At 43.3% G+C, this 24720-nt stretch overlaps 1 protein-coding gene and 1 pseudogene across 1 annotated transcript in view; both read left to right on the top strand.

The window, feature by feature from the left end:
- Positions 1–298: 298 nt before the first annotated feature.
- Positions 299–24720, top strand: part of IGF2R (insulin like growth factor 2 receptor) — a 110821-nt gene continuing 86399 nt past the window's right edge. Inside the window, exon 1 of the mRNA XM_063443608.1 lies at positions 299–440. Coding sequence (XP_063299678.1) covers positions 343–440 — 98 coding nt within the window. The 5' untranslated portion in view covers positions 299–342. The remainder of the gene's footprint in view (positions 441–24720) is intronic.
- On the top strand, positions 10532–10680 carry LOC134593909 (small Cajal body-specific RNA 11; annotated as a pseudogene).

The following is a 24720-nucleotide window of genomic DNA, read 5'->3' as shown; positions in this document are numbered from 1 at the left end:
GGTAACACTTTACCTCCTACTTTTTTTCTTTTCTATCTCATGTTGTTTTGGTTTTTCAATGTCCTTCCACAATCATAGCTAAGGTCTATTTTTTCATTTCCTTACCATGGTTTTCGTTAGAGTTACTAGCTATCCCCATGACACATTATCAGTGTCCCCCTATCATTAGCCATTACACAGCACTCCCTGAATGTCTGCGTTAAGTGTTTGTGGTAGAAGGGGAAGTGAGCGTCATCACGTGGTGTGCAGCAGGCGGGGGTGTCATGTGACAGTCACATGACGCTGTATTACAGGGCTGGACGTGCAGCTGCAAAGGGGATCAGCTCGTCCATCGGCCCCAGGATGAGATACCAGGCAGCTACCGGCTTGGCATTCCTCCTGCTTGTCATTACCGGCAGCAGCGGACAGACCACCAATACAGCACCGGGCGAACTCTGCGGGTGAGTTGGGGGTTACCCTGACCCATTATAGGTGTTACTTCCTCCATCAGTAGCATTGTCATCTGCATGTGTGGGCAATACAGGACAATGCACAGCCCGAGTATACCCAGGGGTACAGCACCGATCGCAATGCTGCCTTATCGGAGTTCAGAAACCTACATGATCTATAGGTGTCAATATATATCATGGTCATACCTCCATCTGTATGGCACTCTGTGTTTTGAATTTAGAATGTCATGTGTTTTCTAATAGAATGTGGGGACTAGATAACATTAATAATGTGCAGCTAATGACTGCACGTAATGTGGCAAACAGTCACCTACCATGTTTAACCCATTAAGGACCAAACTTGTGGAATAAAAGGGAGTCATGACATGTCATGTGTCCTTAAGGGGTTAAAACAAACTTTGTAATCATTGAGAAGGCGATGCCCCTGCTAAATATATTTCTTCTGCATTGTGCTAATGTGATGATGTCAGTACTTTTCATCCACCCGTAATCGTTGGTTTATGCTCCATTTGGTATTGTACTATCCATAGTAAAAGGTAATATATCCAAATTGATTAGAGGTTCACTTTTTTTAGACTAGTCTGTTATTTTTTTTTATTTTTTTATTCCATGTTGGGCTTACCTTTTATAATAATCATTTGTTTAGTAGCACCCTCCTAAAAAGTACTGTTATACAGTACTTTCCCTTCTCTTCAATCCTAGTGCACAAGCTGATATTTGCTGGGATACATAATTAATCCATGCTATATACTGTTATGACTGTGCACCATGTTGGCTGTTAATACTTCTGTTTAATATTTATAACTTGCTTGTGTATAATGGTAGCAGTACACACAATCTATGTGCTATCACACTGTCCACAGTACTTCTGCTTAGGATACATGAATTGAACAGGATGTGGAGGGTCCAAACATGTATCTAGTCACACTGAATCTGGATCTCTGGGTGATCAGACATAAGTTAGTCATTGGAAAATGCAGAAAGCTGCGTTACAGAAATACAACTGCACTCATCAAGTCAAAAGCAAAGCCCTTTCAGCCGGTCCACTGCCCAAATAATTAAAAAAATAAAAATACATTTTTTTTGTGTGTAAGAAATGGCAATCAATGACAAGTTGACAAATGATGTGGAACTTGATTAAAACTTCAACTTTTGTCAACCGTGGTTTTTATACCAATTTCTATTGAAATCTGCACTTTTTGTAAAATGGAAAAAAAGAGGACACATTTTTTCACACATAGGGACTTCAGCAGGCTAAAGTGCTTTAGGTGTGTGGAGTGTTGCTTTAAAGCGGCACTGTCAGCCCCATCCTGAAAAATGTAGTATTTAATAAAAATAGAATATTTATGAAATACTCCTATTGACTGTGTTTGGAATTTCTCTGAAATTTCAACACAGTCAAAAGCTATACTAAGATAAATTAGGGACTACTTTCTCTCTGTATATTTCCTAAGGCTGACACTTCTCGGCACTGGGCTGAGCTACTGCCATCTACAAGTATCAATCTGCTGCAGGGAATTGGCTTTATCTATCGAGGAACCCACAGTTTTGCAGGACCCTTCATCAACCATCATCATTCTTTATAAAGCGCCAACAAATTCCGCAGCGCTGTACAATGGTTGGACTAACAGACACATATTTGTAATAAGACAAGTTGGACACACAGGAACAGAGGGATTGAGTGCCCTGCTCAATGAGCTTACATGCTAGAGGGAGTGGGGTATAGTGACACAAAAGGTAAGGCTAGGGTAGAAAAGTAGGTTGCTAGGATAGTATTCTCTGAGGGCTTAGTGTTTTGTGTTGATGACAGTTTCAGGAGAGGAATCGGTGTGGGGAGAGAAAACTGTTCACAGTTTAATTGATATGCAGAGTAAGTTTTCAAAGAATTTTAGGAAGGAGTGGAGACTGGGTGAAAATCTAATAGAGAGGGGAAGGGCGTTTCATAGGAATGGTGCAGCTCTAGAGTCTTTAAGGTGAGCATCAGAGGTAGGAGTACAAACACCGGTTAGACGTGTCTCTGGCAGAGCGTAGAGGCCTAGATGGGACATATTTGTGTATTAGGGTAAATAAGTCGGAGCAACATTGTGTAGAGATTTGTAAGCGAGTATCAGAATTTTAAATGAAGTCCTATAATCTTACTGGAAGCCAATTCAGGGACTGACAGAGGGAGGAGGCGTGGGAGGCGAGGGCGGACAGGAAGATGGGCCGCCGCATTCATTATAGACTGCAATGGGGCAAGTTAGGAACACAGAAGACCACTGAGAAGCGGATTACAGTAGTCAAGGCGAGAGAGGACATAGGCGTCAATGCTGTACTCTTGCTCATATGCAAGAGTTCAACAGTGACGTCTTCTCCTGATGCTGAAGTGAAGAGGACCTGCCAGGAGAAAATCGCTGTGCCCGTGAGAGATAAGTGCAGGTAAGTAAAACTCACTTTAGCCTGCCCCCCGGGCATCGAACCCCCAGCAGCGATTTCGTCATCGACAGTCTTTGCAAATTCTACAAAGTTTCCAACCAGGTGGTGACAGTACCACTGTAAGATGCATGGTTAGACCAATGTGCTATTTTAATAAGCCCTTTGTTTAATAGTGTTTTCCTTAGGTCATTTATATTTTATGTTGAGCCTGAATCAAACTTCATTGTGTTTTGAGTGTTTTGTAAAGAGGACTTTATATGAAAATTATGATGTTACAATGTCACAAAACATGATGTGGTAGGTGGGGGATTCTATAGAGGGGATGTTAAACAGTTTTGTTTAAATGTCAGCTGTTGGCTTTTATAACTAAAAATAAAATCAAACCTAGATTTGTCTGCAAAATCATGTGTTACTAACATGTTGATATTGTGCTCTGAGTGGCCGCCTTACTGGTTGTACAGATAATTGTTCCATTGCTGTTGAAAATATTGCTAGCAGAGGAACAAAGAATGTGGTTTTGCCACCACATAGGTTCAAGCAAGATGTCTGACCTGTGATTAATCCTCTCCCCTTGCTATTTCTGGTAAGAATTACCTGTGTCTTTGCAGTCCTGCTTTTTGTTTTAGTTAACTCTTCTCCGGTACCAGTTGAGTCAGTTATCTACATCATTTTAAGAACTGAGTTTGTAAAAATCAAGAAAACATTGGACGTTTTATACATGCATGATATAATACCGGGATTATTCATACTTTTTAAATGAGACATTTCACACACACGTACGGTGTTCTCTTAGTTGAGACTTGTGTAAGCATTAGTGTGCATGCACTTATATTTACATTTCTCACTGCTATTGAGGTGGAAACATTGAGATTTTAAGTATAAAGTGTGACTGATTTCAGTTATTGGAAATATCTAAGCTGGGGTCGGTGTTGTGGCAGAGGTAGGCCTATATTGGCCATCATTGTACATCTGTCGTCTGTTTCATTTCCTGTGATCTAGTTGAAGGATATTGTTTTTTGTGGACCCTTGTATACGGAGCTGTATGTCTTGCTGCGAACGTAAAAAATAAGTTATCTGTCTCAATGACAAATATAAAAAATAAATAAATGATTTGTACAGATGACTGAGGGGGTTTCTCATACTACTTTTTTGGCTCCTGAAGCATTATCACATTTATGGTAACAGAATGCACGTTTTTTTCCTTCTGAATGTTTGAAAAGGTTGGTTTTATTATCCACAGAGCATGGTGACGTGTATTAGCAGGTATTGTGAAACACAAATAACACCATGATCAAGCCATTAAACTTGGAGTAATCTACATAAGTGCTTGTAATGACTAAAGACGACAAGCTATACAGTTTCCCCATATCTACATCATTTTATTTTATTTGCTCTGTCCAGTGAACATTGAATACTTTTCCATGCATATATAGGAGTCCCTAGATGTAATGTGTAAACGGTTAAAGAAACACATGCTTGCATTATGCTGGTGGCTGTTTCAGCTAGGGTGCAAGTTTGATCTGTTCCCCTGACCCACATCCTTTACTGGAAAACCTGCTAGCATTCTATCTGTGGTTCAGTGGTCTTTGATACTGTTACCCACATTTATTGCCTCAGTGTTAGTGGCAGTTACTGCTCAATACCCTTGTCTTGTCTTACTGAATTTCAGTTCAATGAGCACAGGGCCTGAGTTGTTATGCAATACCACAAAATAGGAACGATCTAGGGCTGCTCATTATTTAGACACTTTTGCAACCTCCTGCTTCTATGCTATTTAAACGGACGGGTGATGGTGGTTCCCCCTCCTTTTATTTATTTTATTTTTAGAGTGCATTTTTATTTATTTTTATGATCCTGACCCCTGATTGTGGATCTTTTGCACCAAATCTTTTAAGTTGTGATCTTTATTTAGTCTTCTTCAGCCTGAAAATTATCTTGACACCAGTACTGATAAAGCTTGTTCATATGCAGATAACACCACTGATGTTTTTTTTTTTTTTTTTTGTCTAGCTTAGTGTGTGAGGTAGCTGCAAGAGGCTGTATTTAGGTCTCAAAGTTTACATTAAAGGGACTCTTCAGTGCCAGGAAAACAAACCAGTTAGACAGCCACTAGAGGAGGACTTAACTCTGCAAGGTAATTATTGCAGGGTTAAGGGTGATGGAAGTTGGCACCCAGACCACTTCAATGGGCTAAAGTGGTCTTGGTGCCTTGAGTGTCCTTTTAAAGGTCTATGTAACGGAATGCAGTACATTAGTCCACGATATCCGTTGGTATCCTCATCCTGTGGAAATCCACAGTCAGAACAGAAAGCACGGCAATATTCCCCATCCTCCCAATAACCGGACGAAACACAGTTTGGGAGTCAACTAACTTGCTTTATTCACAGACTTCCATATTTATGCAGTTCCTCTTGCAAGGGGTTTCCTTACAGAGTTTACAGGGGATTTCTCCCATCAGGCATTGTAATTATCCCAACAGGCATTGCTACACGAGAGGGATACTCCCACTAAAATGGACGATTAAGTGGATTATCCCCTCGTGGAGCAAAACCGACAATTTACACAGAAATCCATATTTTATACATTTTTACTCGCTTTTAGACGAATGACCGTTCGGTAGATAGCTGGGGTCGGCGGGCACATTTAGTGAGAATACCGCTCTGATCCCAGCTAAACTAACCGAACGCCGCACAAAATACATTAAAACATTGAGTTCGGTTTAAAAGTACCGGACATCTATGGGGAACAGAATGTGCCGAACGCGGAACTCCCGAACGCTCTGGAAGTCCAGCGGTGTTCGGATCATTGAGTAGCCGTTTTCAGTTCCAGGCTCTCGACGACCGAACACCGCTGCAGAGACAAAGGATCCAAGATGGCCGACTGCCGCATGGTCGGTAGCCGAACGACTGCCACCTAGGAGAGCCCTTAATTACCGATTGCAACATTGTTGCAATCGGTTAATTGGTGCCACACGACTGGTGAGTGGGTGGTCTACCTGGGGAGCCCTCATTCGTATGGCGAACGGCCTGGATAGCCGGGTTTCGTCAAACGAAAGGGATTTGTATGCTGGCAGCGTACGGCTGCCAGCATGCGAACGGCCACAATACGGTACATACACAGGTTAAAATACACAGTACATATTCAGCCTATAGACAACCTTTAATAACTACAGTCCAGAAGTGGCTAGGTTTGCCACAGTCTACAAGAGTTCCAAGCTGCCAAATGTCAATTCGGTGCATATTTATATGCACAGAGGGTCATATAATGGCTGAGAGTGCTCAGCTGATGCTCTCAATCAATGAATGAGCAGCAGATCAGCATCTGTCTTCTGCAGTACTTCACAGGACGAATGTCGTTTAGCTGCCATTACTGGAGCAGAACCTGGTAAGAGAGCAAACCCTGGCAAAACGGTTTACCCTGTTACTGGGGTACAGCGCCAAACTACTCCTAACATCATAACCTTTACAATGGGCTGTGGTGGTTATGATGCATGGAGTAACCATTGAAATTAGTAAAATGCATTTATTCTATAGTTGACTGATAGTTCACAGTTTAGTTATATAGTTACTACAATCCTTTTGAAGTGTTTATTTACTTGTGCGCTGTATGTGCAGCAAACCATTGAGCTCTAGTTCAAGTCGATGGTGCAAGTGTGAGCACCTACATTGTGTTCAAGTGTATGTACAGTGCAAAGCCCTTTGAAATCAATAGGAGACTATGAAGATGTCCATGCATCTTCTTATGTGCCATTTGTGCATGACCCTTACATATGTGTGTGATACAGCTGTGATGGTATCTACTAAAATGAACCTTTCATGGATGTACTGCGTGTGTGTGTGAGTGTCTGCTCTTGCTCACAGACTGGATGTGTAAGACATGGGCTGTGGTAAATGTACCCTTGGCAATCATCCTCTGGCAAAAAATAGTAATGCCAAAAGTACTAAGGGTGTGGGGCGGGTTTTTTCCCTTTTGTTTACAGACATTTTTAAAGCGGCACTGTCATGCCGAATCACTGTCATGCCGAATCCCGCCTCCACTACATCCAATTGACCCCCTAGTCACCCCCAAATGCCCCTAAGCCCCCCAGATTACCTATTTTTAAATCTGTATCTTCTGCCCCGATCTTTATTCAGGGCGCCGCCATCTTTGTGTGGGTAGGTGAAGTCCCTGTGGGACACGTCATCTACCCACACTAGACAGACTGTGAGATTTCCGCACATGCCCAGTGAAACACCTGGACATGCGAACGGGAATTTCATCTATTCATTCATTCATCAGACAGACGAATGAATGAATAGAAAAAATCAGACGAACAAACTAACACTGAGTATCAGTGTTCGTTTGTTCGATCAGTTTATTACAAGGAGGGAGCTACCGACGTGCAGCTCCCTCCTTGTAATATGTAAAGACAGAAGCGGTGGGGAGCTGTGCTCCCCACCACTTCATAAGCCCCCCAGGTCCCCCCCTCACTCTATGGGGGTCAATATGACCCCCATAATAGCACAAGGGAGATTAAAATCTCCCCAATGCCCCTACTCGCTATACCGCGAGTAGGGGCATGTCCACTAAACAGTGAGCAGCCTGTGGCTGCTCACTGTAAAAACATAAATGGTAATAAGGGGGGGGGGGGACCTACTGTCCTCCCCCCTGGCCCCCACCCCTGCGCGGTGGGTGGGGGCACTAATAAAATAATAAGAGGGGGGACCTACTGTCCTCCCCCCCGGCCCCCACCCCTGCGCGGTGGGTGGGGGCCCTAATAAAACAATAAGGGGGGGGGGACCTACTGTCCTCCCCCCGGCCCCCACTCCTGCGTGGTGGGTGGGGGCCCTAATAAAATAATAAGGGGGGGGGAACCTACTGTCCTCCCCCCCGGCCCCCACCCCTGCGCGGTGGGTGGGGGCCCTAATAAAATAATAAGGGGGGGGACCTACTGTCCTCCCCCCCCGGCCCCCACCCCTGCGCGGTGGGTGGGGCCCCTAATAAAATAATAAGGGGGGGGGACCTACTGTCCTCCCCCCCCTGGCCCCCACCCCTGCGCGGTGGGTGGGGGCCCTAATAAAATAATAAGGGGGGGGACCTACTGTCCTCCCCCCTGGCCCCCACCCCTGCGCGGTGGGTGGGGGCACTAATAAAATAATAAGAGGGGGGACCTACTGTCCTCCCCCCCCCGGCCCCCACCCCTGCGCGGTGGGTGGGGGCCCTAATAAAACAATAAGGGGGGGGGGACCTACTGTCCTCCCCCCTGGCCACCACCCCTGCGCGGTGGGTGGGGGCCCTAATAAAATAATAAGGGGGGGGGGACCTACTGTCCTCCCCCCCGGCCCCCACCCCTGCGCGGTGGGTGGGGGCCCTAATAAAATAATAAGGGGGGGGGACCTACTGTCCTCCCCCCCGGCCCCCACCCCTGCGCGGTGGGTGGGGGCCCTAATAAAATAATAAGGGGGGGGGACCTACTGTCCTCCCCCCCCCTGGCCCCCACCCCTGCGCGGTGGGTGGGGGCCCTAATAAAATAATAAGGGGGGGGACCTACTGTCCTCCCCCCTGGCCCCCACCCCTGCGCGGTGGGTGGGGGCACTAATAAAATAATAAGAGGGGGGACCTACTGTCCTCCCCCCCCGGCCCCCACCCCTGCGCGGTGGGTGGGGGCCCTAATAAAACAATAAGGGGGGGGGGACCTACTGTCCTCCCCCCTGGCCACCACCCCTGCGCGGTGGGTGGGGGCCCTAATAAAATAATAAGGGGGGGGGGACCTACTGTCCTCCCCCCCGGCCCCCACCCCTGCGCGGTGGGTGGGGGCCCTAATAAAATAATAAGGGGGGGGGACCTACTGTCCTCCCCCCCGGCCCCCACCCCTGCGCGGTGGGTGGGGGCCCTAATAAAATAATAAGGGGGGGGGGACCTACTGTCCTCCCCCCCTGGCCCCCACCCCTGCGCGGTGGGTGGGGGCCCTAATAAAATAATAAGGGGGGGGACCTACTGTCCTCCCCCCCTGGCCCCCACCCCTGCGCTGTGGGTGGGGGCCCTAATAAAATAATAAGGGGGGGGACCTACTGTCCTCCCCCCCTGGCCCCCACCCCTGAGCGGTGGGTGGGGGCCCTAAATGAACCCCCCCCCCCCCATCAAGGTGACTAGGGGTCCCAAGCCCCTAGTCACCCCCCCCACCCAAAACATTCTATCCCCTACCTACCCCCCTCACCCTAAAAATAGTGAGGGGGGAATAAAATAACTAACCTGTAAAAAAAAATAATTAAACTTACCATTTGACGTCTTCTTTTTTCTAAATTCTTCTTTCTTCAGCCCCCAAAAAGGCCAAATAAAAATCCATCATACCCGTCGCACGTTAAAAAAAACAAAAAAAAAAAACGAGCGCAAAAAAAAAATTAATCCATGTTCACCCATGGAGGGCACGCCGCGTACTGAGCTCCGCAGGGCGGGTCAAGGCTTATATAGCCTTGCCCCGCCCTGCAATTAGGCTTAGAACACACTGATTGGTTGGTTTAAGCCAATCAGAGTGCTCTGTGTCATTTTACAAGCGTGGGAAAATTCCAAAGAACTTTCCCACGCTTGTAAAATGACACAGAGCACTGTGATAGGATGGTTTTCAAGCCATCCAATCACAGTGCTCTGTGTAATTTTACAAGCTTGGGAAAGTTCTTTGGAATTTTCCCACGCTTGTAAAATGACACAGAGCACTGTGATTGGATGGATTGAAATCCATCCTATCACAGTGCTCTGTGTCATTTTACAAGCGTGGGAAAGTTCTTTGGAATTTTCCCACGCTTGTAAAATGACACAGAGCACTGTGATTGGATGGCTTGAAAACCATCCAATCACAGTGATCTGTCATTTTACACAGCGTGGGAAAGTTATTTTGAATTTTCCCACGCTGTGTAAAATGACACAGAGCACTCTGATTGGCTTAAACCAACCAATCAGTGTGTTCTAAGCCTAATTGCAGGGCGGGGCAAGGCTATATAAGCCTTGATCCGCCCTGCGGAGCTCAGTACGCGGCGTGCCCTCCATGGGTGAACATGGATTAATTTTTTTTTGCGCTCGTTTTTTTTTTTTTTTTTTTTAAAGTGCGACGGGTATGATGGATTTTTATTTGGCTTTTTTTGGGGGCTGAAGAAAGAAGAATTTAGAAAAAAGAAGACGTCAAATGGTAAGTTTAATTTTTTTTTTTTTACAGGTTAGTTATTTTATTCCCCCCTCACTATTTTTAGGGTGAGGGGGGTAGGTAGGGGATAGAATGTTTTGGGTGGGGGGGGTGACTAGGGGCTTGGGACCCCTAGTCACCTTGATGGGGGGGGGGGGTTCATTTAGGGCCCCCACCCACCGCTCAGGGGTGGGGGCCAGGGGGGGGAGGACAGTAGGTCCCCCCCCTTATTATTTTATTAGGGCCCCCACCCACAGCGCAGGGGTGGGGGCCAGGGGGGGAGGACAGTAGGTCCCCCCCCTATTATTTTATTAGGGCCCCCACCCACAGCGCAGGGGTGGGGGCCAGGGGGGGAGGACAGTAGGTCCCCCCCCTTATTATTTTACTAGGGCCCCCACCCACCGCGCAGGGGTGGGGGCCAGGGGGGGAGGACAGTAGGTCCCCCCCTATTATTTTATTAGGGCCCCCACCCACAGCGCAGGGGTGGGGGCCAGGGGGGGAGGACAGTAGGTCCCCCCCCCTTATTATTTTACTAGGGCCCCCACCCACCGCTCAGGGGTGGGGGCCAGGGGGGGGAGGACAGTAGGTCCCCCCCCCTTATTATTTTATTAGGGCCCCCACCCTCAGCGCAGGGGTGGGGGCCAGGGGGGGGAGGACAGTAGGTCCCCCCCCTTATTATTTTATTAGGGCCCCCACCCACAGCGCAGGGGTGGGGGCCAGGGGGGGAGGACAGTAGGTCCCCCCCCCCCTTATTATTTTATTAGGGCCCCCACCCACCGCGCAGGGGTGGGGGCCAGGGGGGAAGGACAGTAGGTCCCCCCCCTATTATTTTACTAGGGCCCCCACCCACCGCGCAGGGGTGGGGGCCAGGGGGGGAGGACAGTAGGTCCCCCCCTATTATTTTATTAGGGCCCCCACCCACAGCGCAGGGATGGGGGCCAGGGGGGGAGGACAGTAGGTCCCCCCCCCTTATTATTTTACTAGGGCCCCCACCCACCGCTCAGGGGTGGGGGCCAGGGGGGGGAGGACAGTAGGTCCCCCCCCCCTTATTATTTTATTAGGGCCCCCACCCTCAGCGCAGGGGTGGGGGCCAGGGGGGGGAGGACAGTAGGTCCCCCCCCCTTATTATTTTATTAGTGGCCCCACCCACAGCGCAGGGGTGGGGGCCAGGGGGGGAGGACAGTAGGTCCCCCCCCCCTTATTATTTTATTAGGGCCCCCACCCACAGCGCAGGGGTGGGGGCCAGGGGGGGAGGACAGTAGGTCCCCCCCTTATTATTTTATTAGGGCCCCCACCCACCGCGCAGGGGTGGGGGCCAGGGGGGAGGACAGTAGGTCCCCCCCATCTTTAACCCCCGCGCAGGGGGGGGGGGGGGGGGGTTATTAGGTGTTTTTTTTTGTTTTTTTTTTACAGTGAGCAGCCACAGGCTGCTCACTGCTTACTAGACATGCCCCTACTCGCGGTATAGCGAGTAATCTTTACTTAGTATTAGTACATTCAAGACCAATTCAGGTCTTTCAGCCTTTTAGTAGATAGCTCCCTGATACCGTGGGAATTAGGGAGTTATCTACTAAGCGGCTGCAAGATGCAGCCACAGCAATGCATAGGATCGGAGTTTCATTCATTAGAATGAAATTCCGATACGAACAAAGTACAGAATTGCATCCTAACACCAATGGAGAAACTGTTCTCATTCTGTTAGGATGCAATTCGGCAGTTTTGCCGGCGTTCTGTCTAAGTGACAGGACTTTCGGCAATACTGACAGGAAGCATTGTGGGAACTGGGAGGAAAGCTAGGGATCATGGGAAAATTGCTCTGACCAGCGGAAATGAAGTCCCTACTTTGTCTTATGATTTTAAAGAAAACTAAAGAAGAATGGAAGAAAAGAATAACAGATCCTGAGAGAGGGGGAGAAGAGGAAGAGATTGAGGAAAGGTAAGTTCGGCATGACAGTGCCGCTTTAAGGGTTACCCCAATCCTATGTGGCATTACTGTTGGGTTCCCCCGCCTTCCTTAAAACCTGTAAAAAGTTTTACCTTACCTGACATCAGTCTCTGTGCTCAGTCTTCCATGCCCTGTCCTACAGCGGTCCAATCACAGGCTTCTCATTAAAGGACCACTATAGGCACCCAGACCATTTCAGCTTAATGAAGTGGTCTGGGTGCCAGGTCCAGCTAGGATTAACCCTTTCTTCTATAAACATAGCAGTTTCAGAGAAACTGCTATGTTTATAATAGGGTTAATCCAGTCTCTAGTGGCGGTCTCATTGACAGCCGCTAGAGGCGCTTCTCACTGTGATTTTCACAGTGAGAAGACGCCAGCGTCCATAGGAAAGCATTGAGAATGCTTTCCTATGGACTGGGTGAATGCGCGTGTGGCTCGTGCCGTGCATGCGCATTCAGCCGATGAGGAGGGAGGAGGAGAGTCCCCTGCCCGGCGCTGGAAAAATAGGTAAATTGAATCCCTTCCACCCCCTAGAGCCTGAGGGTGGGGGCACCCTCAGGGCACTATAGTGCCAGGAAAACGAGTATGTTTGTTTTACTGGCACTATAGTGGTCCTTTAAGGGAAGGGGGAGGGATAAGGGGAATTTGGAGGGATATCTTAATTATAAACAAAGTTATGAAGGTAGGGAGCGAGGGGAAAAACGACCTTGCAGGCACAAGGTGATTTAACAACATTTTATTTTTATTTTTTTCATTTTACCTTTTTAATATTTTTAACATCTGTTGCCAGCATGCTGATGGCAGTTGTAAAATATGCACAGAATTGACATTACACTGAGTTCTGGTTAACCTTAGTCACGGCACACAATTAAAAACACTGTGCACAAAGTTACAAATATCTTAGTATATGCAGTATTTCAAGCAGAAACACTGAACTTACAGACTCCTACCACCATGACCACTTCAAATCGCTGAAGTGGTCATGGTGGTTGGAGTAACCCTTTTAAATACTTTTTCCAAGACTCTCATCTTGCTTGTAAGGTGCACATGACACCCTGACTGCTTTCAGTTGTACTTTGTCAATAAGTAAAAAGGATGCAGGATTTCTGCCATTAAACATAGTTATACACGGTAGCTAAAGGTAAACCATTTGCAAACAATGAAAATGGGAAAAACACTATTGCGCCTTTTTTTTTTTTTTTTTTTTTATTATTTAACTTTTTTGTCTATTTTTATTGACGTATTCATACATTTTCTGTGCCTGACTCAAGAGAACACTGGAATGGGATATAAAACTGGAAGGCTGAAGTTTACTCTCTAGGCTGTTGGCTTTATTTTAGCATATCATTGTTTTAACATGTTATAATGCGCCATCCTGTAAATGTGTAATGTATGAGAAACTGCATCTGTTGTCAAAAACATACAAAACATTTTTACAAGTGCGGTTTAAAAGAATAACACTGGCAGACTGTAAGACCCAATGCAGACATTATAGAAATTGCACAATATTTAGTACTTTACAAATGTGATCATTGGCTTATAGGGATACCGCTTGCTGGTTTGAACATGTCATAGGTGTGTGTGTGTGTTTTTTGTGTTTTTTGTGTTTTTTTTTTTATAATGAATAACATAATTAAAATAAATGCAAAATAATGTAAGTACTCCCAATCATGGGGTCCTGTCCAAAAAGTATAACACCAAGGAACTGTCCCCAAAAAGCATAGCACAATCGCATTATTAGAGCGCTCGCACAACGCTGTGGGAACTATGGCCAGTCCGTTTTAGCCTGCTTAACACCAGAATCATGATTCAGGGGACAATGATGTTGGGGAGCTATGCATTTAATGTTCCTGTGAATATTCAAGCTGTGCAAAATTTGCAATGAAGCCACCCCAAATATGTGACTGATGCCTACTATACTTTTTTTTTTTTTTTTATACAACTTCTGAAATTTCCCCAGCCTCAGTGATTTATGGGCACAGCAAGTGTTTCTGTGGGTTTTGGTTCACTTGTCTGTAATCTGCTGCAGAAAGCTACCAGCTAAATGACGACTCCAGGAAGTCATGGCCTCTTTAAAGTTGCACTGTCAACGTCTGGGGACTTTGCATAATTTGTGAAGACCCCTGATGGTAACATCGTCATTGATGTTCCGGTGGCTGGGGACACGCTGCCCTTTTCTTTTGGCTGGTCCTCTTCTGCTCCTGGTGCTTCACCACCAAGAGCCATCACTGTGTATGCGCAAGAGTCCAGCATTGAGCTCTGTGGAGGATCCCTCCATAGATACAGCTAAATTTCACTGGTTATATTACATAGAAACATTGAATGTGACGGCAGATATGAACCATACAGCCCATCTTGTCTGCTTAATTTTCTAAATACTTTCATTAGTCCCTGGCCTTATCTAATAGCTATCATAGCCTTTTGCCTATCCCACGCATGCTTAAACTCCTTCACTGTGTTAACCTCTACCACTTCAGCTGGAAGGCTATTCCATGCATCTACTAGCCTCTCAGTAAAGTAATACTTCCTGATATTTTTTAAACCTTTGCCCCTCTAATTCCTCCAAGCTATACATGTTAAGTTCCTTTAACCTTTCCTGGTAAGTTTTATCCTGCAATACATTAACCAGCCCTTCACTGAGCATGAATATCCTTCAGGAGATACGGTCTCCAGTACTGTGTACAAAACTCCATGTGAGGTCTCAACAGTGTTCTGTGCAATGGCATGAGCACTTCCTTCTTTCTACTGCTAATACCTCTTCTGCTAGCATTTCCTGCTGCTCTATTACATTGTCTGCCTACTTTTAAGTCATCAGAAATAATTATCCTTAAATCCCTTTCCTCAGATGCTGATGTTAGGACTCTATAAAATATTCTTTACTCTGGGTTTTTACGTCCAAGATGCATTTTCTTTCACTTATCCACATTTAAATGTCAGCTGGCACAGCTCTAACCATTTTTCTAGTTTTCCTAAATCATTTGGCTTATCCCTCCTGGAACATCAATCCTGTTACATATCTTAATATCATCAGCAAAAAGACACACCTTACCATCAAGACCTTCTGCAATATCACTAATAAAAATATTAAAGAGAATGGGTCCAAGTACAGATCCCTGAGGTACCCCACTGGTGACAAGCGCAAGCTTCGAATATACTCCATTGACTACAACCCTCTGTTGCCTGTCACTCAGCCACTGCCTAACCCATTCAACAATATTGGAATCCAAACTTAAAGGACCACTCTAGGCACCCAGACCACTTCAGCTTAATTAAGTGGTCTGGGTGCCAGGTCCAGCTAGGGTTAACTAATTGTTTTATAAACATAGCAGTTTCAGAGAAACTGCTATGTTTATCAATTAGTTAAGCCTTCCCCCTAATCCTCTAGTGGCTGTCTCACTGACAGCCGCTAGAAGCGCTTGCGTGATTCTCACTGTGAAAATCACAGTGAGAGCACGCAAGCGTCCATAGGAAAGCATTATGAATGCTTTCCTATGTGACCGGCTGAATGCGCGCGCAGCTCGTGCGCATTCAGCCGACGGGGAGGAACGGAGGCGGAGAGGAGGAGGAGAGCTCCCCGCCCAGCGCTGGAAAAAGGTAAGTTTTTACCCCTTTCCCCTTTCCAGAGCCCGGCGGGAGTGGGTCCCTGAGGGTGGGGGCACCCTCAGGGTACTCTAGTGCCAGGAAAACGAGTATGCTTTCCTGGCACTAGAGTGGTCCTTTAAAGATTGCAGTTTATTTATAAGCCTTCTATGTGCGACAGTGTCAAAAGATTGACACTTCTAGACAGCATTAGCTCTGCCCAATGTTTAAAAAGTGTCAGGCATAGGAAAAACAGTGAGACAAAGTGGTCCCTACTTTGTGTCTGTATATCTTTTGACTGGATTAGAAATTCAGTAACATTACAACACAGTCTGTATGAGTATTTCATAAAGATGATATATTCTGCAATGGGGGGTCACAGTGCTGCTTTAACAGCAGTACTTTTTTGTTTGTTTTGGATGAAAGGGTGACATTTTAATATCAAAATGACACTGTCAAATTATTTAAATAAACACCACAGCCTGCTGTAGTGGTTTTAGTTGCTGGAGTGCGTAGGCTTTCTACCAGAGAATGGAGTCAAACCATTTTTTTTTCAATATTTTATTTTTATTGAATTTTAGCATGAGAAAAAGAACAGTGGGGTACAGAAAGGAAACAGGGGTGAGGGTAAATGGTTACACTTTTTTACAACACATTATCATATACATTCGGTTTTGGTCAGTTTATACATGTTTGTGTAGTTCACATAGTATGCTATACATTATTGTTCAGACATTCTAACAGTGTTATCTTTTTTGGTGGTGCTGTTGTTAACATTCAGATTAACCTCTTGAGTTATGAATGAATACGTGGTACATTTGTCTAGTGTGCTGATTTGTATATGAGAACCCTGCTCCTGTTTGTAGCATGGGGATGGTAGTAGGGGGTTTAGAAGGTGAGGGGAAACAAAGGGGTATTTCAACTTATTGCTTAAGATGTACTCTTAACAAAGTAACTTAGGAAACCAGATATGTGAGTGAGATATGAAGCTGGGTAAGGGTGTGTGTCCCTTGATGGTTATGCCTTCTTAGGTAATGCTTGTGCCTGGTGGAGCAGCCTCTACTAGATCGTACTTTTGAGGTTTTTCATCACTGTACGGACTTTATGCCAGCCTGCCCATTGTTTGGTATATGTTTCTGTTTGGCCCTTCAACTTGTACGCCATACGTTCGTAATCAGCTATGTTTTCAATTCTATTCCAGACCTCGAGTGGTGATGGTGTGTGTTTCTTTTTCCAATGGCTAGCTATGCTAGTTTTTGCTGCCGTTAATATGTGGATGAGAACGTGGTTAGTCTTGTCCGACAACAGTTCTGGGGACAAATGTAGCAGATAGCATTCTGGTGTGTGTGTGTGTGGAATGGTACGGTTCGTTATCAGCTCAATAGCTTTCCCTATCGTTAGCCAGAACCCTCTTAGTAGGGGGCAATCCCAGAAAATATGCCTCATGTTGCCCCTGTGGAGATCACATCTCCAGCAGGTATGTGAGGCTGATGCGTACATAATTGCCAATCTGGTCGGCACTAAATACCACCTCATTACCATCTTACAGTATGCCTCCCACTGTGACAGGCTATGAAATACCTTTTTAGTCGTTTGTATTGCTTGTACCCATATTGGGATAGGAATGTTAATATTCAGTTCTGATTCCCACAATTCCATATATTTGTGTTTTATGAAGCGGATCTTTTATCCTTGTGCTATTCAGCTATAAATGACAAAGGTTTTGCTTGCGGACTTTTCCCCATGCAGTCTAGTCCAAAGCTTGTCAACTGTGATTCCTCACAATGAACGGTTTGTAGGGTATGGAGAATATGTTTAATTCTAATATATGTGAACACGTCTTTGGAGGGGAGTGCAAACTCCTGCTGAAGAGTTGGGAATGGTTTTAGTCCCTCCTCTGTATACAGCTGTGATATTGATAGTATACCTTTTTGTCGCCATGGTGTCCTATTGATATTATCAGAAAACTCCGAGATTGTTTGTATGGGGGCAAAATATAAAATGTTGTTTGTACCTATGAGTGAACCAGCTCATTTCCTCCAGCTTTTTATTAAGAATCTCGTGCTGTTCAATGGACAAGTTTTGTTTGTGTCCCAAATCGTAAATGATTGTATGGTAGATTTTATTGTGTGAGGGTGGATGCAAGCATTTTCTAGAGATTCCCATAGTGGATGAGTGGTGCGGGATAGTATCTCCAGCCCCTGTGCTAAGACTGCTGCCCTGTAATATGCTCTAATGTTTGGGATGCCCAGTCCGCCTTTAGCTGGGGATAGCCACGTTAGACGTCAAGCTATTCTTGGTGGTTTCTTTTTCCAAATGTGTGCATTGAATGTTTTGGAAACTATGTAGTAGTTTGTCACTTAACGCTATGGGTATGGTGCGGAATAAATATAAGACATGGGGCAGTGCCATCATTTTAACGGTGTTCACTCTACCAAGCCACAATATTTCCAAATCTTGCCATTTATCTAATTGTGCCTGTAATTTGTGGGTCATCGGGATGTGGTTTTGAGTCGAACCATTTCAAGAATGGTTTGACAACTTATCTGGGGTCCCGGACACCCGTCACTGTCTCCTCTGGAGCTCCTACAAGGAACTTTTGCTGGCTACCCTGAGGAAGCTTTGGTGTGCAGGGCTGGCCCACTGGTTAAAGGCGGCAGCTGAGCTGAGCCATTGATTGTGGCGTTACAAAGCAGGGCTTGGTTCAGTGGCAGAGCTTCTGACTGCAGAGGAGACAGCAAAGGATTTTTGGCGAACCCCAGATGAGTTTTAAAATCAACGGGATGTATAGGATCTACATCCTGTTAGTGTGGAGTCTGTCCTTTGGAATTTGTATCACACTACTGATCATAAAAGTCTGTAGAAAGACTCTGATCAGTGTGGAGAAAAGAGGGTTATTTGAGATTATTTTGCCCAAATGAGCTATCTGGAAAGCTACAAGTCTGTTTGTGTAAATATAATTAATTATATTGCTGGACAGATTTTAAAATGATACATTGCAAAGACACAGTGCTGTGAGTCGGTGGGTAATGTGTACTAATGCTATGAAATGGAGCACTTTGTAATAAAGTTTCTTCTGTAAGTGTTCTTTTAAAGCCATATTTATGGCCTTTATCAGTTTATCTGTTATTTTCCTTTGTCCTTTTTCTAACCTTTTTATTCCCAGTAGGCAGACATTTGCCTGGTCACTGGGTAGAGCAAACACAATAAGAATACACACTCCTATTCTTAAATTATATTTATCTTGGAAGCAATTTGACTCAACTGTACGTTTCACTTTCTGCCTCAAATTTAGTACAGTATCTTTACAGATATTCCCAAGATTCTCGAGTGCCCAGTTACGTAAAAACTAATAATAAAAAATAAATAAAGGCTAAGGGCCACAATCTATATTGGTACAACACATTTTAATCAGTATGACATAATTTAAATCTGACTTTACTGATTGGTAGCAAAGCATCGTAGGAATCTTGGCTCTATAATTGATGGAGGGCTACTTATTGACCACCACTGATTTATTTATTTTTAATTTTTTTTTAATTTATTGTTTTTTAAAATATATTTTATATACAACAATAATATATATATACAATAATATATACAACAATAACTGATACAACAATAACCCCCCCCCCAAAAAAAACCCCAGATAAACCGTTGAAGTGGATGACTGGAAAACGTCCAGAAATAATACATTTTAATATTGTTCTATATTTACACTCCTGCCAGATGGTGAATAGATTCTGGTTTCTTGCGTCATTAAAATATTTCATATATAGTACCAGCATCTTCTGCAGAGCTGACCAGTTGGTGAACTAAACCAATATTAAAGTGAATTATGACAAACTTGAGGAACGCGAGTAAGAGGTGATAAGTGTCGCCATATGAGCATGTAATCTAGAGGCTCTGTTACGAACACACTTAAACCGGCATTTCATAAAGATATAATATTTATGAAATCCAAAAGACATCATAAGGCAAAGCAGGAACTTGTTTTTCTTATGTAAAGTCTGAGGCCGTCAACTTTTTTCCAGTCCCAGCAATTGCAGCATTTTCTCACTCATTGTGAGAAAGGGATCTTCCATAGACTTCAGTGTTGTACTCGCGACTCCTGACCAATCAAGCGCCGTTAGCAGGGGGAAGAGGGCAGCTGCTTGTTGTATGGAGGGCCTTTTTGTGTGTTAATAAAACCGCTGTAAGTCTGGAGATTGCAGTGAGAAATGATAATCTGGTTTATTTAAAGCAGCACTCTGTGTTCTACAATAAGACTGAATCTTTGTGTTACAATCCTTGTAGATTGCACAGGGGTCTTGTTGGTTTAAAAAAGGCGGTTTTTGCTTTTCTGGTAGGCTTTTAAACAAAGATGACAGATCATTTCTAAGAATACTCAGAAGCAAGATTTTTAATTTTTTTTTTTTTTTTACTTATTGAAAAAGAAAAAAACGCATGAGTGAAACTGGACGCTGCATTGTCTGTGAGTAAATCTGAATACAATCTTACAAAATATTGACTCATTTGGTTAGACAGTTTTATGGTGGCTTGATTATTTTGAGTGATCCAATTTGGTCTTACAGCATGATAATGTAAAATTGTGTTTTTAGAATTTGAACATTATTGGCAGAATTATTTTTTCTATTTACATATAAAAAAAAATAATTACAATCTAAATTAATTAAAGGAACACTATAGTGACATGCATTCCTGACATTATAGCGTTTAACAATTTAGGTACCCTGCTCCCCTTAGATCGCAAAAAAAAGTGTTTTAATTCACTTTTTTTTTTTTTTTTTTTTTTTTTTAACGCCCTGCCTGTCTCGCTGCAGCTGGACCCACCTCCATGGCTGAAATGAGTCTTGATGATTTCAGCCAATCCAGTGTTTTCCCATAGGAAAACATTGGGAGGCAAGCACATGTGCGGCAAAACACCACTTTGCCTCAATCAGCTTCTCCTCATATAGATGCATTAAATCAATGCATCTCTATGGGGAACATTCAGTGCCTCCATGCAGAGAACTAGGAAGCCCTTTTAGTGGCCCTCTGCGTAACTGCCACTGGAGGTGTTGCTAGGAAGCAATGTAAACACTGCCTTTTCTCTATAAAGCCAGAGTTTACAATGCTCCTCCTCTCAGTGACAGGCTATAGAAACCAGAACTACTACATTAAGCTCTAGTGGTTCTGCAGACTATAATGTTCCTGGAAGGGCAACTTCCCTTTATGTTTTATCAACCTTTTAAACATAGCTGCCTGAAAACTACTTTCCCTAACCTTGAATATCTTACTTCCTTGAAGGATCACTCCCAAGTACCATTACAACAATTTGATGCAGTAATTATATAGATGAATACAAAGTATCAATATCCTTTTCCTCCACACTAGTTTTGTGTATTCTTTTTTATTTTTAACAGTCTGTTTTGTCAAGTGGCTGTGACATAACAAACTATGACGACAAGTTTCTGTTACGAGTTCTACATAAAAATATCTGATGTATAAAATAATGCTGGAGCAACAACCTCTTAAATTCTTTGTTTTAATAATTTAATATTTGTGTGTGTGTTTGTATATGGGTCACAAATTTTACAATCCATTGCTTTTTTTTTTTAAATAATGCACCAAAAATATAGAATTAAGTAATCATAAAAACAATAGCTTTTGTTAAAGCTGCTCTTTGGTACATTTCTTAGTGGGTCTGCCCATCAGGAGTCTTCTCTACAGGGACAAATTTTGTTTCCCAATTCCTTGATCAGCAGGAAATTCTAACATTAGTAATTTATCATCAAAAAGCAGTTCCAACCATTGCACAGGATGATTGGAGCTGACTTTTTAGATTGATAGCAGACATACTGCAACTGCTATCATTTTTCAAACATCCCAATTCACTTTTAGTTCACGTTTAGTGAACTGGCTGTAGTTTAGTACCCACCTGGCCATGGACTAGTGGTCCAGGCTACTTGATTGATAGCCCTAGTAGGCTGTCTGGTAGTGGCAGAGATATGATGCGCTCTCATACAGGAGTGGGCTAATGGCTAATCACTGTGCTCTTTTAGTTATTTAAACAGTGGTAGGGTTGTCAACTTAAACCTCTAGCAGCGAAGACTTATAAAATTACCACATTGTGATACGCACAATTGTCAACACCCACTTAGCACAGCGGCACAACTCTAGTAAATATTGTCACTAAACAAAGCATTATAAGGATAAAAGGAAATAGTTTGTGAGCTAAGCTTATTACTGGTTTAATCCTTTAAATGGAGGTTAAAGTTAATTTCAGCTGTGATATGGCAAACTTCCCTAATTTCTTTTGTACTCTCACACTTTGTGCCAATGCCAGAAGTAGAATCTCAATCATTTTGCACAATCTGTATGCGTTTACTTAAAAAAAATAATTGTTCTAATGGTGTAACTCGTCCCTTTAGAGTGTAAGCTCATTTTGCAGGGAAATCTGTAAAATGTTCCTGTAAATTTTTTTTTTTGTCTTTTTAACCTATTGTAGAAGGTTGCACAATGTGTGTGTGTGTGTGTGTGTGTGTGTATATATATATATATATATATATATATATATATATATATATATAATTACTTTTAGCCTGCTACTACAGACACCAAGTGAGAGCTTGTTTAAGCTCTGCCTGTCACCATCCTTGGCTATTTTGCTGAAACATCATTTAGTGTTTTCATCTCTTAACGTAGAAACTCCTTTTTTAGCTTTTCTAATGAGCGCGTCACAAACAGCAACTTGTAATAAAAAATAATCCTTAATGCGCTGTGCTCTACAAAAGAAAATACATCTTTCATCTTTCCCATGCCAAGACTTGCCCCACGCTTTCCCACACTATGCATTTAACACATTGGTTGTATCTGAAAAAGCTACATTTGTATGTAATTTTATGGATTTAAAAAAAAAAAAAAAAAAATATGTTGTGTGTGTGTGTATACCTAGTCCAGTTTTTCTACTTTTTGTCAAATATCAGAATAGGTGGATTTACATCTCCTGTGAAGTCTTTTCACAGGATTTGTTATAAATTCTTTATTTTTTTTTATTTTTTATGAAGTAACCAGCATTTTGGTTCGCAATTTACTTAATTAGGGAATTGTTTTATTTGGCTTGTGATGCCATGGACTGTTGGTAGATGTAAGTTGACTTACATAGAATACCCTAGCTGTGCCTTTTCACAAGGCCGTTCTAATGTTGGCAAAATATATACAGTGGAACCTTGGAACTCAAACCTAATCTGTTCAAGAAGGATGTTTAAGATCCGATTTGTTTCGAAAACCAAGTCACATTTTCCCATAAGAATAAATGTAAATTATATTAAACCGTTTCAGACCCCCCAAAACTAACCCATTATACACCATTTTTACACATATTTCACAGTTTGTTAAAACCATACAGAAAAACAAACACAAGGTAAATGAAATGAAAATGTAACTTCACTTTGCCTGTAATGATTAGAGTTGATGGTGTAAGTGGAAAGGAGAAGAGATGTTATTGTTCTTTGGACCCATGGTGAGTTTTTGTATGGCTAGTGGCTGATGCATTGTACCAACGAGGTTAATGCTGTGTGATTTTGTTCCCTCTAAATTTTTTTGTTCGACTACTGTATTGCCTAAGTGACCGTTCGAGTACCGAGGTTCCACTGTACGAGGGACACTCTAGAGTGCAAGAATGCATCCAATCGATTAGTATTTATTTTGAAGTAATCTTACTTTACAGCTCAACCCGTCGTCTTTCACTTTCATTAGGAAGAAATGAGACACCTTCCAGGGAATGCACATATTTCAAACAAGTGTAAATCTTTTATTTATATAAAAAAAAAAGAAAAAAAAAAAAAAGAAAAGGTAAAAGGAATTTATTAAGAAGTTTCAGTGATAAAAGTACAAGCAACAAACTGGTGTACATTACAGAAATCCTTATCACATGAATTGGTGTCTAATATTAATGAACTGCATAGATAAGGAAAAAAGGAAGTAGATCCAAGAAGTGGTGGGAAGGAATAACTGCAGGAGAGGAAGGAGGAAGTTGTCAGATGTAGGACGGATGGAAACAGCCAAGTCTGCTGAGGTGTACATCCATGTGCATGTAAGAGCTAAAAAGGGCATGTGCAACACCGAGCATTGATCACCATCCCAGAACTAACAGTAGGTGCAGGAAGTGGCTAAAACATTATATTGTGTAATTTAACTCTGTCACCTGTAAATACCCCCTCCCATTTATTCAGAAACCTTACCAGTCATAGAATGCAGTCTGCTGTTGAGACATTTTTTTTTCGGGCGTATTTAGTAAATGCTCAACTGGATGTATGTCCATTCTATCAGTGGTGCAGGGTGTTCTTTCTTCCAAGCCCAGGATCCTCTCAATATTGGGGAGCTGATATGTTCCTGATTAAATGTAGGTCCATCACCAGTGATCCAGCCTATCCTTTTCCTGAAAGTATCTTTTTTATAAAAGAAGGCATGTGACTCAGTATGTAGACATCACCAAGAGTGGCATATAATGTTAATGCATATTTATTTCTATATATAATAAGAAAAACCTCAAGCACAATAACCAATACCGCTCTTATAGTGGTTATGGTGCCATCAGCACCCTGGAGCTGTTCCATGGTACGATGTCAAATTGTTTTAAGACGGTTTGCCAATTTACTTGGGCCCTGCTGGCTGCCTCCACAGTATCCTTACTTGATATCGTACAGTGGGTTAATGCCAGGGCATGTGGGCATCATAACTACAGTGGTGGACTGTAGTGGTTATGGTGGTTGGAGTGAACCTTTTAAGCCCTGCCTGACGTGACGTGCCCCATTAATCTGATCATAAAACTGTAACATGCATTTACATGAAAAAAATGGGAACTTTATACACGCTTGATTGAAAAATATTCTTATCTGTACTGTGACTGCTCTCCTCTGCCACATGTTTATTAATTTACATTGTGTGTTCTTTCTCTGCTTTGCTAGGTATTGTAAATATTGTTCGTTACTGTGGAAGCTTTGCTTACTTAGTCACATGTTACCAAGTAGCATTATATAGTCGAAAGCGTCACCAGGAAAGCAGTGATGAAAGATCTTACAAGGCATTCAATCTGCTAACTACTTAACATTCACCATTTTGAGCTGGATTTCAGGGGTGGCCAAAATATAGAGCTTTTGGTTTGCAAAGCATTGTGGGAGTGGTTTTACAAT

The sequence above is a fragment of the Pelobates fuscus genome, chromosome 2 (genome assembly GCF_036172605.1).
Source record: "Pelobates fuscus isolate aPelFus1 chromosome 2, aPelFus1.pri, whole genome shotgun sequence".
In the NCBI taxonomy this organism is placed as follows: Eukaryota; Metazoa; Chordata; class Amphibia; order Anura; family Pelobatidae; genus Pelobates; species Pelobates fuscus.
The sequence above is the reverse complement of the archived record's forward strand: the minus strand, read 5'-3'. Positions and strand labels throughout refer to the sequence as shown.